The 16,938-nt window shown below is 37.3% G+C and overlaps 1 protein-coding gene across 1 annotated transcript in view; it reads right to left on the minus strand.

Annotated features, from left to right (window-relative positions):
- DNAH6 (dynein axonemal heavy chain 6) overlaps positions 1 to 16,938 on the minus strand; it is a 244,563-nt gene that overhangs the window by 193,758 nt on the left and 33,867 nt on the right. Inside the window, exons 3-4 of the mRNA XM_078444658.2 lie at positions 13,988 to 14,164; positions 10,048 to 10,304 (exon numbers count right to left, since the gene is read on the minus strand). Of these exons, the coding sequence (XP_078300784.2) occupies positions 10,048 to 10,304; positions 13,988 to 14,164 (434 nt within the window). The remainder of the gene's footprint in view (positions 1 to 10,047; positions 10,305 to 13,987; positions 14,165 to 16,938) is intronic.

Raw genomic sequence — 16,938 nt, forward strand, 5'->3', positions numbered from 1 at the left:
AAGATCAGATTCTCATGCAGAGAAAATTGTCCTACAGTCCTCTAGAACAATGCTTCCTAAACTTCCGTGTTCTAACAAATCCACACAATGGTGACATTTTGAAAGGCACCCTGGTGAAGGCATTAATTCTGATTTCTTTCTATTGTAACAAGAAAAACAACACACAAGGTATCCAGGGAAATATTCAGTACTGAATTTGATAAAACTTCCAAATAAAGCCTAGCTCATAAGCCACAGCAGTGACCATAACTGTTTGGAAGTAGCCACCTGCATTTCTAATCAAGACATGATGAATGGTCTGTTCAAATTCTTGACAACCACCACTACCGAGAAACTTTGTTTATAGAAATAGTAGACAACAAATAGCAGATGATTTATTGCTTTGTCTCTTATGGATGGAAACTCCCTTTTCCATTAACCAGAATTTGGATAATTTGTTCTCTTGAAATTGTGAACCAAAGGTACCACCATTCTTCACTTTTAATAGTTTTCCCTTTTTCCCCTTTGATAAATGCAGTGTTGAAATTTCTTGTGAAATGCAAACTGATTTAAAATCCAAACATTTCAAGTATTTCAGAAACAATGGTAAGCTTTCTCTGAAACACAGACAGATGTTACTCTGGCTGAATTTTTCTTTAGGTTTAAATCCATTACAATCACTAAAAATCACTAGAGACCCATTTCCAATATCATTTTCCCAAAGCTGAATTCAAAGAGTGGTATTCTAAACTGAGAGATTTCCCCCTAAGATCAGGAACACAACAGGGATGTCCACTCTCGCCACTGTTATTCAACATAGTATTGGAAGTCTTAGCCTCAGCAATCAGACAACACAAAGGAATGAAAGGCATCCAAATTGGCCAGGAGGAAGTCAAACTTTCACTCTTCACAGATGATATGATACTGTATATGGAAAACCCAAAAGATTCCACCAAAAAACTGCTAGAACTGATCCATGAATTCAGCAAAGTTGCAGGATACAAAATCAATGCACAGAAATCAATTGCATTCCTATACACCAATAATGAAGCAACAGAAAGAAAAATCAAAGATTGATCGCATTTACAGTTGCACAAAAATCATAAAATACCTAGGAATAAACCTAATCAAAGAGGTGAAAAATCTATACACTGAAACTATAGAAAGCTTATGAAAGAAATTGAAGAAGACACAAAAAAGTGGAAAAACATTCCATGATCCTGGATTAGAACAAACATCGTTAAAATGTTGATACAACCCAAAGCAATCTATATATTCAATGCAATCCCTATCAAAATAACACCACATTCTTCACAGAGCTAGAACAAACAATCCTAACATTTGTATGGGACCAGAAAAGACCCTGAATGGACAAAGGAATCTTGAAAAAGAAAACCAAAGCTGGAGGCATCACAATCCCAGACTTCAAGACATATTACAAAGCTGTTATCCAGACAGTATGGTACTGGCACAAAAACACACTCAGATCAATGGAACAGAATAGAGAACCCAGAAATGGACCCACAAACATATGGCCAGCTAATCTTTGACAAAGCAGGAAAGAATATCTTCAAGTGGTGCTGGGGAAACTGGACTGCAACATGCAGAAAAATGAACCTAGAACACTTTCTTACATCATACACACACAAAAAAAAAAACCTCAAAAAGAGTGAAAGACTTAAACAAGACAGGAAGCCATCAAAATCCTCAAGGAGAAAGGAGGCAAAACCTCTTTGACCTCAGCCACAGCAACTTCTTAGTCAACACGTCTCTGGAGGCAAGGGAAACAAAAGCAAAAATGAACTACTGGGACCTCAACAAAATAAAAATCTTCTGCAAAGCAAAGGAAACAATTAGCAAAACTAAAAGGCAACCAACAGAATGGGAGAAGATATTTGCAAATAACCTATAAGATAAAGGGTTAGTATCCAAAATCTATAAAGAACTTATCAAACTGAACACCCAAAAAACAAATAATCCAGTGAAGAAATGAGCAAAAGACAAATAGATGTTTCTCCAAAGAAGACATCCAGATGGCCACTGACACATGAAAAAATGTTCAGCTTCACTCATCATCAGGGAAAGACAAATCAAAACTGCTATGAGATACCACCTCACACTTATCATAATGGCTAATATTAACAACTCAGGCAACAACAAGTGTTGCAAGGATGCGGAGAAAGACGATCTCTTTTGCACTGCTGGTAGGAATGCAAAACTAGTACAGCCACTCCGGAAAACAGTATGGAGCTTCCTCAAAAAATTAAAAATAGAACTACCCTACGACCCAGCAATTGCACTACTAGGTATTTATCCAAGGGATATAGGTATGCTATTTTGAAGGAGCACATGTACCCCAATGTTTATAGCAGCACTATCAACAGTAGCCAAAGTATGGAAGGAGCCCAAATGTCCATCGATGGATGAATGGATAAAGAAGATGTGGTATATATATACAATGGAGTATCACTCAGCAATCAAAAAGAATGAAATCTTGCTTTTGTAACTACGTGGATGGAACTAGAGGGTATCATGCTAAGCGAAATTAGTCAGAGAAAGACAAATATCATATGACTTCACTCCTATGAGGACTTTAAGACACAGAACAGATGAACACAAGGGAAGGGAAGCAAAACAATATAAAAACAGGGAGGGGGAAAAACATAAGAGACTCTTAAATATAGAGAACAAACAGAACAAACAGTAACCACTGGAGGGGTTGTGTGTGTGGGGGGGATGGGCTAATGGGTAAGGGGCATTAAGGAATCTACTCCTGAAATCATTGTTGCACTATATGATAACTAACTTGGATATCAATTTAAAAAAAAGGACACTTCTCCAAAGAAGACATCCAGATAGCTAACAGACACATGAAAAAATGCTCAACTCACTCATCATCAGGGAAATACAAATCAAAACCACAATGAGATACCACCTCACACCTGTCAATGTAGAATGGCTAACATTAACAACTCAGGCAACAACAGATGTTGGCGAGTATGTGGAGAAAGAGGATCCCTTTTGCACTGCTGGGGGAATGCAAGCTGGTGTAGCCACTCTGGAAAACAGTATAAAGGTTCCCCCAAAAATTAAAAATAGAACTACCCTACGACCCAGCAATTGCACTACTAGGTATTTATCCAAGGGATACAGGTATGCTGTTTTGAAGGGGCACATGTACCCCAATGTTTATAGCAGCACTATCAACAGTAGCCAAAGTATGGAAAGAGCCCAAATGTCCATCGATGGATGAATGGGTAAAGAAGATGTGGTATATACATACAACAGAGTATTACTCAGCAATCAAAAAGAATGAAATCTTGCCATTTGCAACTACATAGATGGAACTAGAGGGTATTATGCTAAGCAAAATTAGAGAAGGACGAATATATGACTTTACTCATATGAGGACTTTAAGATACAAAAGAGGTGAACATAAGGGAAGGGAAGCAAAAATAATATAAAAACAAGGAGGTGGAGAAAACATAAGAGACTCTTGAAAATGGAGAACAAACAGGGTTGCTGGAGGGGTTGTGGGAGGGGGGATGGGCTAAATGGGTAAGGAGCATTAAGGAATCTATTCCTGAAATCATTGCTGCACTATATCCTAACTAGCTTGGATATAAATTTAAAAATAAGTTAATTAATTTTTTTAATGTTTATTTTTGAGAGAGAGACAGACTGCAAGTGGGGGAGGGGCAGAGAGAGAGGGGGAGACACAGAATCTGAAGCAGGTTGCGGACTCTGAGCTGTTAATACAGAGCCTGACACAGGGCTCAAACCCACAAACCATGAGATCGTGACCTGAGCTGAGGTCCGGTGCTTAACTGACTGAGCCACCCAGGTACCCCAATAAATTAATTTTTTAAAAAGCAAAGAGTGGTATTCTGCTCACATATTTTTTGTTATGTCTTGGACTTTATTATAGTCACAGTTTTGATAATATTTAGTTTGGAATTCATAACAGCAGGGAAACATTTACATATGGGAATTCCTTTGCAAATAAAACAATGTATTACTTGAATGCAGGATTCTCAGAATAAGCTCTAAATATGTTTTTAAGAAGTATTTCCATAATGTTTTATTTGCCTTAAATATTTCATCGCCAGTAGGATTCCACCCCCCCATGACAAAGTTCTTCCAATATTTCACTTCAGTGATTCTAAATAGTGCATTATTATCTAGAAGTTACTAATATCTATAGATGCATCAATATTCAATAAAACTCCTTTTCTGCAATAAAATTTTAATCATGTCCTGGAGTGTGTTAATCTCTCTTATCTAATCTGTTGATCTACTAGTGGCATTATTGATAGATTTCCTTTGCTTTTCTGGTAACAAATAGAATGAAAAAATTTCTACACAGGTTGGTAAAATTGCAATTCTGCCACAGTGAGTTATTCTGACATTAGATATTGTGTGTTCTTGCATGCCTAGCTTCTTAAGCTTATTGATGAGATATTAATCTAAAAACAGAATTTGGTTTCATATTTTGTACTTCAATATGCCTTAAAAAGTTCAAATCCTTTTCTGGGTATGGTGGACATCTTTTGGTAAGGTGTTGATATAGCTTGCTTGTAACTACTGATTCATTTGATAACATTTCCATACAAATGAGATATTTATGCAAAGGACTGGAACGTTACTGTGATTCACAAATCCAAGTGTGAGATGTTTTTAATTATGTTGCCTAATTTCTAATCTTTTTCCTTGTTTTAAATTTAAATTTGTTTTAAATTCAAGTTAGTTAATATACAGTGTAGTCTAATCTTTTTCCTTTTGACCACTGTGTTTATCTTATAGCTCTAGTAAAATTCTAGTTTTAAGAATACGCTATCAAAGAGGACACAAATAAATAGAAAGAGGGTCCATGCTCATAGATTGGGAAATTTAATATTATTAAAATGTCCACACCACTCAAATATTGTACAGATTCAGTACAATCCCTATTAAAATTCCAAATGCATTTTTCACAGAAATAGGACAAACCTCAAGAGAACCCAAATAGTCCAAGCACTCTGAGAACAAAGCTGGAGACATCATGTTCCCTGATTTCAAACAATATTAGGAAGCTAAACTAATCAAACCAATATGGTATTGGCATAAAAACACACATATATATTAATGGAACAGAATAAGAAACTTAGAGATAAAAGCCTGAATATATGGTCAATTATTTTATGACAGAAGAGCCAAGAATATACAATGGGGAAAGGACAGCATGTTCAGTAAATGGTGCTGGGAAGACTGGACAGCCACATTCAAAAGAATGAAATTGGACTGCCATCTAACGTCATACACAAAAGCTAAATCAAAATAGATTAAAGACTTGAACATGAGACCTGAAACCACAAAACTCCTAGAAGAAAACATTGGTGGTAAACTCCTTGAGATTGGTCTTGGTGATGATTTTTTTGGATTTGACACCAAAAGCACAGGAAACAAAAGCTAAAATAAACAAGTGGGACTACATCAAATTAAAAAGCTTCAATACAGTGAAGGAAATCTTCAAAATAAAAAGGGAACCTACTGAATAGGAGACCATATTTGCACATCATGTATCTGGTAAGAGATTAATATTCAAAAAATATAAGGAATTCATACAACTCAATAATAAAAAACCCAAACAATCCAAATAAAAAATGGGCAGAGAATCTGCATAGATATTTTTCCAAAGAAGACATACAGATGGACAACAGGTACATAAAAATATACCCAACATCACTAATCATCAGGGGAATGCAAACCAAACCACAATGAGGTATCAATCACCTTACATCTGTCAGAATCATTATTATCAAAAAGACAAGAAATAACAAATGTTGGTGAGGATGTGGAGAAAAGGGAATCCTTGTAGACTGTTGATGGGGATGTAAATTGGTACAACGACCATGGAAAACAATATGGAGTTTCCTCAAAAAATTAAAAATAGATTTTACCATATGATCCAGCAATTCCACTACTTGGTATCTATACAAAGAAAACAAAAACACTAGTTCAAAAAGATGTATGTGTCCCTATGTTCACTGCAGCATTATTTGTAATAGCCAAGATATGAAACCAACCTCAAGTGTCCATTAAATATAAAGAAGACGGTGTGTGTGTGCATGTGTGTGTGTATACCCAGCAAATGTGTACACACACACACACACACACACACACACACACACACACACACACGGTGGAATACTACTCAGACATAAAAAAGAACAAAATCCTGCCATTTGCAACAACATGAATGGACCATGAGAGTATTATGCTATCTTACTGTAAGACCTAGGGCAGTTAACCATTTTGTGACTCATTGTAAAATAGAGATAATAATTGTATCTATTGTATAGTATTTTGTGAGGATTAAATGATATGACATACAAAAATAATTTGCCTAGAACAAAGTAAACACTAATGATCTTTTATGACATAAAATGTGATGATTCACTTTCATGTGCTCTCACACAAAGTGGATATATATTCCAACTCTCTAGCCAACAATCCTCCCCCATATCTCATAGCTACCCTTCAGTTACAATCATTCTTGTTCAAGGTCTTCAGTCCCAACAAAACAGGATTATTTTGTCTTGATCAGTTCTATTCTCTGTTCTCTATGCGCTTCATGATCTCCCTATTTCCTGATTCTTTACCTAGTTTCCTCTTTACTTGCCCCAAAGCTGACCAGAGTCACTACTATGCCCCCTTGCTGGGCAAAATAATCTGCAGCATATAGTTGTGTACTTATTCAGATTGATATTCCAACATATTTAGACATCTCCTTGAAGCTTATTCCTGACAAAATCATTATACCTAACATATAGCACTAAGTTGATATTTTAGAATAAACTTGATAAACAGAACTATTTTCTCACCAAGAGGGATCATGGTAGAGAGATAATCATTGTAGAACTTCACATCTGACGTATTCTACGACACTTGAAAACTATGCAAAGACATATTTTATCACATTACTATTAAAAGGAGTTTAGTATATAACATGTCCTCATGTCACTGACCCAGTATTTATAACTAGTTTTAACTTTCAATTTAGCTGCTACCAAGTTTGTGCTACCCAAATGACTATCTTTTCATTGGGTTTATAATATCTGGAGTTCAGACTAGGGAGGAAAAATTAATATCAACCCCAAAATGTAATAAAATAAACCAGGATTCCAACTCTATCTTCTTCTTTTTTTTAAATGCTTATTTATGTTTTGAGAGAGAGAGGGAGACAGAGGATGAGCAGGGGAGGGGCAGAGAGAGAGGGAGACGCAGGATCTGAAGCAGGCTCCAGACTGAGCTCTCAGCACAGAGCCCCACATGGGCCTCGAACCCACAAACCATGAGATCATGACCTGAGCCAAAGTTGGACACTTAACCAACTGAGCCTCCCAGGCACTACCGCCCCCCCAAACTCTATCTTCTTAAATGAGCGCTTGCATATTATCATCAAGCATCACTACTATCAGTTCAAAAAAGTATAAAATATCAACTCAATTCCCCAAGTAGAAGTGCTCATTAGTCTAGATATACAATTTATCTCCTGAATTGGACAAAAGCAGTTTCCATATTCATCTTTAATAGAAAATCATTTTACATTTGGCAAACTTTGACTCTTCTCATAGTGGGGAATGAATATCACAAATGGCACTTCTTGATATCTGGGTAATTACATGATTTTTTTAAAAAAAATTTATTTGTTCATTCTGAGAGTGAGCATGAGTGGGGGAGGGGCAAAGAGAGAGGAAGACAGAAAATCCCAAGCAGGCTCTGCACAGGGCTCGAAGTCACCAACTGTGAGATCATGACCTGAGCTGAAATCAAGATTTGGAGGCGTGGGGCGCCTGGGTGGCTCAGTCAGTTAAGTGTCCAACTTTGGCTCAGGTCATGATCTCACAGTTCGTGGGTTCGAGGCCCGCGTTGGCTCTGTGCTGAGAGCTCAGAGCCTGGAGCCTGCTTCAGATTCTGTGTCTCCCTCTCTTTCTGTCCCTCTGCCACTTGTGCTCTGTCTCTCGTTTTCAAAAATAAATACACATTTTAAAAAAATTTTAAAAAGTAGTAAGGCAGTGGTGGGAATGACAATACTATTAAAGGGATTATTTTCTTTTACATCAAAGGTCTTTAAATTCTATTCTATATTAATTCTCCCATCTTAAAAAAGAAAAAAAAAAAAAACCTCACTAGACCCCAATTCTCCTTTCATCTATCACCTCACTTCTTTCATATCTTTGGCATCCCCAAATTAGTAGGTCCAAACCCAAACTCTTTTTTTTTCCCCAATAAATCTGTTCCATTCAGTTTTCTGTGTCTCAGATACAAGGAACTCTAATCTTCCTCTTGAGCCCAGTCAACTGGATCATTAAAGTCATCCAGGACTCCTCTCTGGTTTTCCACCTTGCATACAGTCCATAAAAACATCCTGTTGGCTTGACCTTCAACTTATTTCCAGAATTCGACCCACTTCTCATCACCTCCCCCTGGTTCATCTCTCACCTGAATTACTACAGCCTTCTAATTGGTCTTCCTTTTCAACTCTTGCTTTTGAGAAGCAAGAAGAAGTATTCTCTACACAGCAACCAGAGCAGTCCCTTTCAAAATGTAACTCAGATCATGACACTTCTCTGCTTGAAGTCTATCCATGGGTCTCCACTTTTCTCAAAGTAAAACTTAATGTTCATAGGATGACTGTCAAGGCCCTTCATGGTCTGTTTTCTAGCTCTCATTCACTCTCCTACAGTCTTTGCTTCTTGAACATGCCAGGTATGCTCCTGCCTTGGGGCATTTGTATTCACTTTTCTGCAGTCTGGAATGCTTCTTTCTTCTCTCTGTCAGTACATCATTGACTCCTTCTCCTTCCAGTCCTTATTCAAATAGCCGCTTGTCAATGAGGCCTACCCTGACCATCCCAGCTAATTCACAACTTCTTCCCCAGAACTCCTAATCTCCTTCGCTCTGCTCTAGTTTTTTTGTAAAACTTATCACCGTCCAGCATTCTCTGTAATTTACTCAGATGTTGTGTTTGTTACTGTCTCCCTCTACTAAGATGCAAGCTCCACTAGGACAGCAATTTTGATCTGGGTGGCTCACTAACATCTCTCTAGCACCTAGAACAGTTCATGCTATAGAGTTGGGTGCTCAATACATTTTGTTGAATGATTGGATTTTTATAGGCATATTTGTTCTTTCTATAAATTATATCTCATTCTAATTAAGCTCTTTCAGGATTTATAATAAATCTATCATTTAAAAATGTTATTCTTCTCTCCCTCTCAATCCTAGAAGGAGTGCTGTCTTCAGTGTTACCCGACTCAGTCAAAACTACAGGGCTGAGTAAGGGAGAAGAAGATAATTCCTAGGAGTTCCTTTTATCTTCCTACACAGCAGAGAATGGGAAGGTAGCTCCAAGAACTTGGTGGTAAAGCTAAACTACTATCAGCTACCAGGAAAGACCGTCTCAACAACAATTGTCAACTCAACCAAACAACAATGGAGGAAAGCCAGTATCAACTTTAAGTTCTGCTACCTGTTGTGCTGAACTTTAAAGCAATTCACAGACCCGCATTTGTACAACTCGTCTAATTATTTTAACAACAAATGTGTGCTTAGAAATAATAGACAGTCTATGTGAATGTATTTGTGTTATTAATCTATATAAATACCTTAAGTTATCAAGCTCCTTTTATTTAAAAAAAAAATCCTTATTCCTACTCTACTAAGGAAAGTTGAAAGAACATGTAACACAAATCATGCACCTACTTTTTACGCATTGCCTTCTTTTCTCAGCAATCACAAGATATCAAAATTATCTTTGTAATACTGATTAAAAATATATGGCATTACATAATACACACATAGAAGAGGCACAAAAGTGTGCTACTCTATAAAATGTTGTCTATAAGTAAAAGAAAGCTAAAGGGAAATAATAAAATTATTGTGATTACGATTCATTTGTCATTGGATGATAACCAAAATTATATTTTATGTTTACCATTTATACCCAATCAATTATGGATAACATTTGCGATCTTATCTGAAGCTTTTACTGTTTAATACATTGCTTCATAAAAGAGAACTCACTTGAGATTATATGTATCATATTCAGTGGAAGACCTTGGCACTGCAGGGATCATATAAAGAAATCCGAGGTGTTCATTTTCACGTATTATTTTAATGATTTGCAAAGGATTACGAACGTTGGCTTTAACGACTTCTTCCCGATCATGGAAAAAGTACTTAGGGTACGCTGAGGAACTGGTCCCATAGAGACCTCTTCTTCCAATACTGGTACGTGACAGTTTAGGAGGAGAGGGAGAGAACATCTCAGCTGAGGGCTGCTGGATCAAAACAAAGCCAATTTTTAAAATGATGAGTTTTTGCAAAACAAAACCAAAAGACATGACTAAAAAAACATGATAAAATATTAACCTCAAGCACTAATTACTGAAGTTCCTGAGATGTCTAGTGCTCAAAGGCAAGTATTAAAAAAAATTTTTTTTGGGGCGCCTGGGTGGCGCAGTCGGTTAAGCGTCCGACTTCAGCCAGGTCACGATCTCGCGGTCCGTGAGTTCGAGCCCCGCGTCGGGCTCTGGGCTGATGGCTCGGAGCCTGGAGCCTGTTTCCGATTCTGTGTCTCCCTCTCTCTCTGCCCCTCCCCCGTTCATGCTCTGTCTCTCTCTGTCCCAAAAATAAATAAAAAAAAAAAAAAAAAAAAAAAAAAATTTTTTTTTTTTAACTTGAGAGACAGAACATGCACTTAGGGGAGGGACAGAGGGAGGGAGGAAGAGAGAGAGAGAATCCTAGGCAGGCTTCATGTTCAGCTTTCAGCCTATGTGGCACTCCGGCTAAGCCACCCACGCGCCCCAATCATTTTTGAACTGAAAAACTTCAAACTATTGTAAGGAGTGATATATTCCTTCCAAGTACTCCTTATCCAGGTGTCCATCCCCTTTCACAAACCCCCAACATCAGCTCTCACTGATGCCTTCTTTCCTTTAAGTCAAGTGTTTATTACATCAAAATGCCACTACTTCTCTGGTGTTCTTGGGAGTCCACTTTTCCTGCTCATTTGTTTAGTGTCTATCTTGACCGTGGCCTCTCCCCTTAACCTCCTCACCTAGTTCTGACAACCTTAATGCTTTTCAGTGTGTGAATTCTTAGACAGCTGTCATCATAGCTCATAATAAAATACTTTTGAGTAAATGTAAGGGGTGGTTACACTGATCATTGGGGGATCACTATGTAATAATACCCTTGGAGACGTATACATGTTACAAATTCATAATTGCCAGTTCTGTAGACCAGTGTTTCTCACATTTAAATGTGAGTGTGAATTATCTAGGTGTCCTGTTAAATTGCAGCTTCTGTCAAGTCTGGGGTGGAGCCTGTGATCCTGCATTTCTAACCTGCGGATACTGCAGACCACCACTGGAGCATCAAGGCTAAGTCCCCACCATGTTCACACACTTGAGCTTTGTTCTAACCCCCCAGCTCCCCTGTCTGTACTCTCAGTGCCGCTCACACTCCTTTGTTCCTCCACAACAAACCTTGGGGCAGCATCACACACACCCTCTCCTCCTGTGGGGGAGGGTGGTAACTGTCATCACCTTGTCTCTCTGACAGTGGAGGGGCAACTGGCACTAAGACACAAGAATCCCCATCGCAGACCTGCTTTGTTGAATAGCCGATGCAAATATATAAATGATATCTTTATTGCCTGTTAGCATAACTAACAGAGGCTGCCATTTCTCCGAGAGATTGATTACCACAAGCTCTACGGAACAACGTCTTCAGAACGTTTGCATTCACAGATGTCATCATTTTCCATCTCTTGATTAAATATACCCTGTTGAATAGGAGTTTGAGATGAAAATCCTGGAAAGTTTAGAGCTGAAGGAAATACATCTTTGAATTCAAAAGATAAAATGTGCTTCTTTCACTTATTGGCCAGAGACAGCAGCAACCACACTGTTTTCTTATGTAAAAGAATAGGCCAGGGGCACCTGCCTGGCTCAGTCCTTGAGCTTTAACCCTTGATTTCAGCTCTGGTCATGATCCCAGGGTTGAGGGATTGAGCCCCATGGTGGGCTCTGCTCTGAGCATCAGCCTGGGATTCTCTCTCCCTCTCGCTCTCTCCCTCCCACATGCATGTGCTCTCTCACTCTCACTCTCTCTAACAACAACAACAAAAGGCCCAAGGAGAAAATACACATTGCCTTGTCCCAATGTTTCAACAAGGGCTATAGTCAACTTTAATATTTTTATGAGAGTGGAGTATCAATATTTTACAGAAAATGCATGTATTTTCTTTATTATATCCTTCAAGAAGTTTTACTGCCTTCTAAGTACAAGATTTCTTCAACAATAGGCCTATATGTTTTCAGCTGCATACTTATTTCCAATTATGTAGCTCAATGTGAAAATGTGATTCAATTTAAGTAGCCACATAAGTTCAGATTTTGTGGGGGAAAGGGAACAAAAGAAGCATTTATTCATAAAGTGTAGAACACTTTTAGTGCTCTCCATGATGGATGTTTAGTCCAATTTGATAAGGCAATCTTCCTTAATTACTAGAAGCAACGCCTCCAACTGCCTTCTTTTATCTCTCAGGGAATCCTCACTGGTGCATTTCCATTCTAAGCTCCTTCTGAGAAATCAATACCCATCCCCCCCTCCCACCACCAAAATGACCCTCTTATCAGAATAATACCTTCTCATTTTATATGGAATATTTCCTTTCTTCCATATTTTCCCTTCAACCCCTGGCTCTTATTTGAATTCTTCACTTAGTTACAGCTACAACCACGCATAACACACAATTTAACATCCCCTTTCATCCTCCTCCCTTCATCCTAGATGTGCACAATTTCATTCTTCTTCTTTAAATTCAAGGTCATGATGCCCACTTTATACCAAATAAACTAACTTATGGGCAATCAGTTCTTTCTTGGCTCTACTTAAGATAGCCTGTTCTCCTTTCCTACTTCACAGAAACCAAATTAGTTGAGGGTTTATAATTTTATATAACTAATCATGTGATATTCTTTCAGGGTGATCTCACCGACACCCACAGTGAGCCTCTTCCAGCCGGCTTCTCAAGCCCACCACTCTCCCACCTCCTCTGCCTTACTAACTTTCCATTCACTCTTCCAAGCTTATTAGTGCCATTCCCTATGGTAGCTTTTCCTCCACTGACCATCCCTCTCACCACCAGGTGCAAGCTTTCCCTCCTGTTCAGTTCTCCAGGATTTTGTAGCTTAAATGACCAACCAGAGTTTTTATCACAACCCCCTGAGCTGGAGCATTCACTTGTCCACGTACCCACCCAAAGATTCTGAAATCCTTGAGGATGAAGGCTGTCTTCATCTCTTCCTTTCTACCACTCTAGCCCAAAGCCTGAAACATAACTGACACTGAAATGTTCAACAAGTCTAGAAGGATCCTCTCAATAAAAAGCTCAGAGAATTCTCGGGTCTGTTGGCATTTTTACTGTGAGTGTGTCCACATTTTTTCCCACTTCTATTCCTTTGTTTAATTATCTGCAGGTATTTATAGAAAGCCATGCTCTGTTGGTTTCTCCCAGAGCTACTATTCAAGGACTCCTTGCAAGGTACCTTCCCACTCTACAACTCACCAATTACAAAAATTGTCTTTCTAGCTCGTTCAGTTTCTGTTTTATTGCCTTTCACCAAGGTATTCAAAAGATTGTCATTTTGGGTAATAATGATGAAAATTTCATAAAAGGTAAAATAAAATTCAAAACACTATTATGTCTTCTTTTAATATGTAAGAGAAGATTAGGGAACACCATATAGATGCTGGAAGTTTTCCTTTATGATTTTCCCCTACTGTCCAAATTTTCCTTGAGTAAGAACTGAGAAGTACTGTATTTCCCAAATCCATTGTGCAACCTGATAGAGAAAAATTTTGCAACTGTTCTTATGAGTTAAAAGCATGTTAGCAATGTTATAGGAAACTAAAACTAAATTGAAAGGATTAATTAAGTACTTTAATAGCATACCTGTTTTTTCTTCCTCACAGTATACTGAGGCTCAAGAAACTGAACAGATAATTTGGTAGAACTTCTTTCTTCAGTGCTTCCTGGAGGTTTTATGATTCCAGAAGAGATTAACTGAAATCGGTTCTGTTCATATATGTATTCTGGCCTCTTATGATCTTGGTAGACTTTTAGCACTGGCTTTGGGGAATAAAGAGACATGTTAATTTTTTCAGTGTTAACGAGAACTTGTCTTATTCTTACAACGTGAACTTTGGACTCTACTCCTGTTGGAAATTGATCTTCCTGGAGTAACTTTCTAACCAAGTCACAATCATTGTGGTGGCTTTCACCATGGTCTGACCATGGTCTATTACAAGACTAAGACTTTTCTATTTGGTTTCTATTAATTCTGTCCTTTAATTACCAATGAATACTTCTATGGGTAAGGTTGTGACAGAAAGGCTCAGAGGCATGAGATCGCATACTCAGTAATTGTGCATTACAAATCCCACCATCCACTAAAACAGTCATTGTGGGAAGGACTGTACAATTCTCGCACTGTACCCCAAAGTCATTAATCAATTCCCATAGCCATAATTGGTTGGAGATCTAAAAGAAATTGTGGCAAAAAATAAAAGAAATTGTGGCATTATATTAGGCTAATCTAATTTCAGATTAAGGCAATAAAATCTAGCATTCAACATAATACACTAAAACAAGGAATTCACCACAATGGCTTTAGGCTTCTAAGCATTATTTATTTATTTATTTATTTATTTTTAAAGTTTATTTATTTATTATGAGAGAGAGAGTGTGAGCGGGGGATAGGCAGAAAGAGAGAGAGGAAGAAAGAGAATACCCCAATCAGGCGCCTTGCTGCCAGCACAGAACTGATATGGGGCTCGAGCCCACAAAACTGTGAGATTATGGCCTGAGCTGAAACCAAGAGTTGGATGCGCAACCCACTGAGCAACCCAGGTGCTGCTCTAAGCAAAATGACTTTAGCATGATAGCTAATTTCTTACAACTGGAGCGAGAAAGAAAAGCTTGAGAGTAAGCATAGGAAACAGCTGTTAAATTTTCAGGTATGTGTAAATAACATTTGGTTTTGGCTAAAAATCCCTCTTGAGCCACTCACTGTAGAAAGGAAAAGACTATAGAGATGGGGGCAGGAGGATCTCATCTATATCAATGTGGAAAATCAACACAGACCAGAATCACAAGGTAAGAAGGGGAGAAAAGCTTCTGCACAGCAAATGAAACCATAAACAAAATGAAAAGGCAATCTACCAAGTGGGAGAAAATATGTGCAAATTATACGGTGATAGGGGGTTAAGTACCAAAATCTATAAAGAACTCATACCACTCAATAGCAAAATCAAAACAATCCAATTAAAAGGTGGAAAGAGGATCTGTATAGACATTTTTTCCCCAAAGACATGGAGATGGCCAGAAAGTATATGAAAAGATGCTCAACATCACTAATCATTAGAGAAGTGCAAATCAAAACCACAATGAAATATCACCTCACACTTGTCAGAATGGCTATGATCAAAAAGATAATAAACAAATGTTGGCGAGAATGTGGAGAAAAGGGAACCCCCATCAACATTTAATATCACAGTTTGTATCTTTTTATCTTGTGCATTCATAACAAAGTATTGCAGTTATAGTAATTTTTACTACTCTTGTCTTTTAGCCTTCAACTAGCTTTATAAATAAGAGATTAATCCACCACCTTTACATTAGATTATTCTGAATTTTACTATGTATTCACCTTTACCAGTGAGTTTTATACTGTCATATTTTCCTGTTACTAACTAGTACCCTTTGATTTCAGCTTAAAGAAGTCCCTTACAATTTACTTTTAAATAACAAAGTAACAAGCATACACAGAGAGAAAGAAAGCAAATATGGCAAAACACTAATAACTTTGAATCTAGGTGGATGGTGTATAAATATTCGTTTTACTATTCTTTCAACTTTTCTGTGCATTTGGAACTTTTTATAGTAAAATGTTGGGAGAAATTGATTTTTTCAAATAAAGTGGCAAAAATACAAAAAGTTAGAGATTCACACAAACCCTAATAGTGATAATCTATTACTATAAAAGAGGCATTGAAAGAGGGAAGAGGGCATTGAGACTAAAATGGGATACAAAAGGTATTTGAAATGTATTTATAACATTCCTTTAAAAATAGATATTGAATCAGGGCCACCTAGGTGGCTCAATCAAGCCAACTCTTGGTTTCAGCTCAGGTCTTGATGTCACAGTTTCACTGGTACTGTGAAACCTGTTGGGATTCTCTCTCTCTCTCTCTCTCTCTCTGCCCCTCTCCCACTTGCTCTATCTCTGTCTCTCTCAAAATAAATAAATAAAGGAAAAGACAAAATAAAGAAAAATATTGAATCAAACTAAGCAAACAACATTATTAATTTGGGATACACACACTTGTTTATTATATCCCTCTTTGTAGCATTTTATATATTTGAAATTTTCATAATAATAAAATAGAAACAGAGGAAAACTTAACTATTTAGCAAAATCAGAAGCAAACCTCAATCATACATAATAATGAAATAACTGTAAAGCTAGTAGGGACAAAGTTGGATCCTCTCATTAATTACACTGGGAAAAACTGTGAATAGATCAAAGATTTAAATGTAAAATAAAATAATCTTAAAGTAATTTTTAAAGAGAAGTATCTAAGACATCACTAAATAATTTTATTTTTACAATCTTGCTAAGTGTAGGGCCTAAGTATCACATAAAACTCAGAAGACAGAAACTCAATTACATAACAATTAGGAATTAAAACAAAACTTGAAAATTTTTATAATGCTTATCACAGATAAGGGGCTTATTTCCTAGTATAAGAAGAACTCAGGCAAATCAATGAGAAAAACACCAACTGCCCAATTAGAAAATAAGACATGAAGATCCATATATTCACAGAGAGAAAAATAATTCC

This window comes from Panthera onca, chromosome A3 (assembly GCF_046562875.1).
Source record: "Panthera onca isolate mPanOnc1 chromosome A3, mPanOnc1 haplotype 2, whole genome shotgun sequence".
Classification (NCBI taxonomy): domain Eukaryota; kingdom Metazoa; phylum Chordata; class Mammalia; order Carnivora; family Felidae; genus Panthera; species Panthera onca.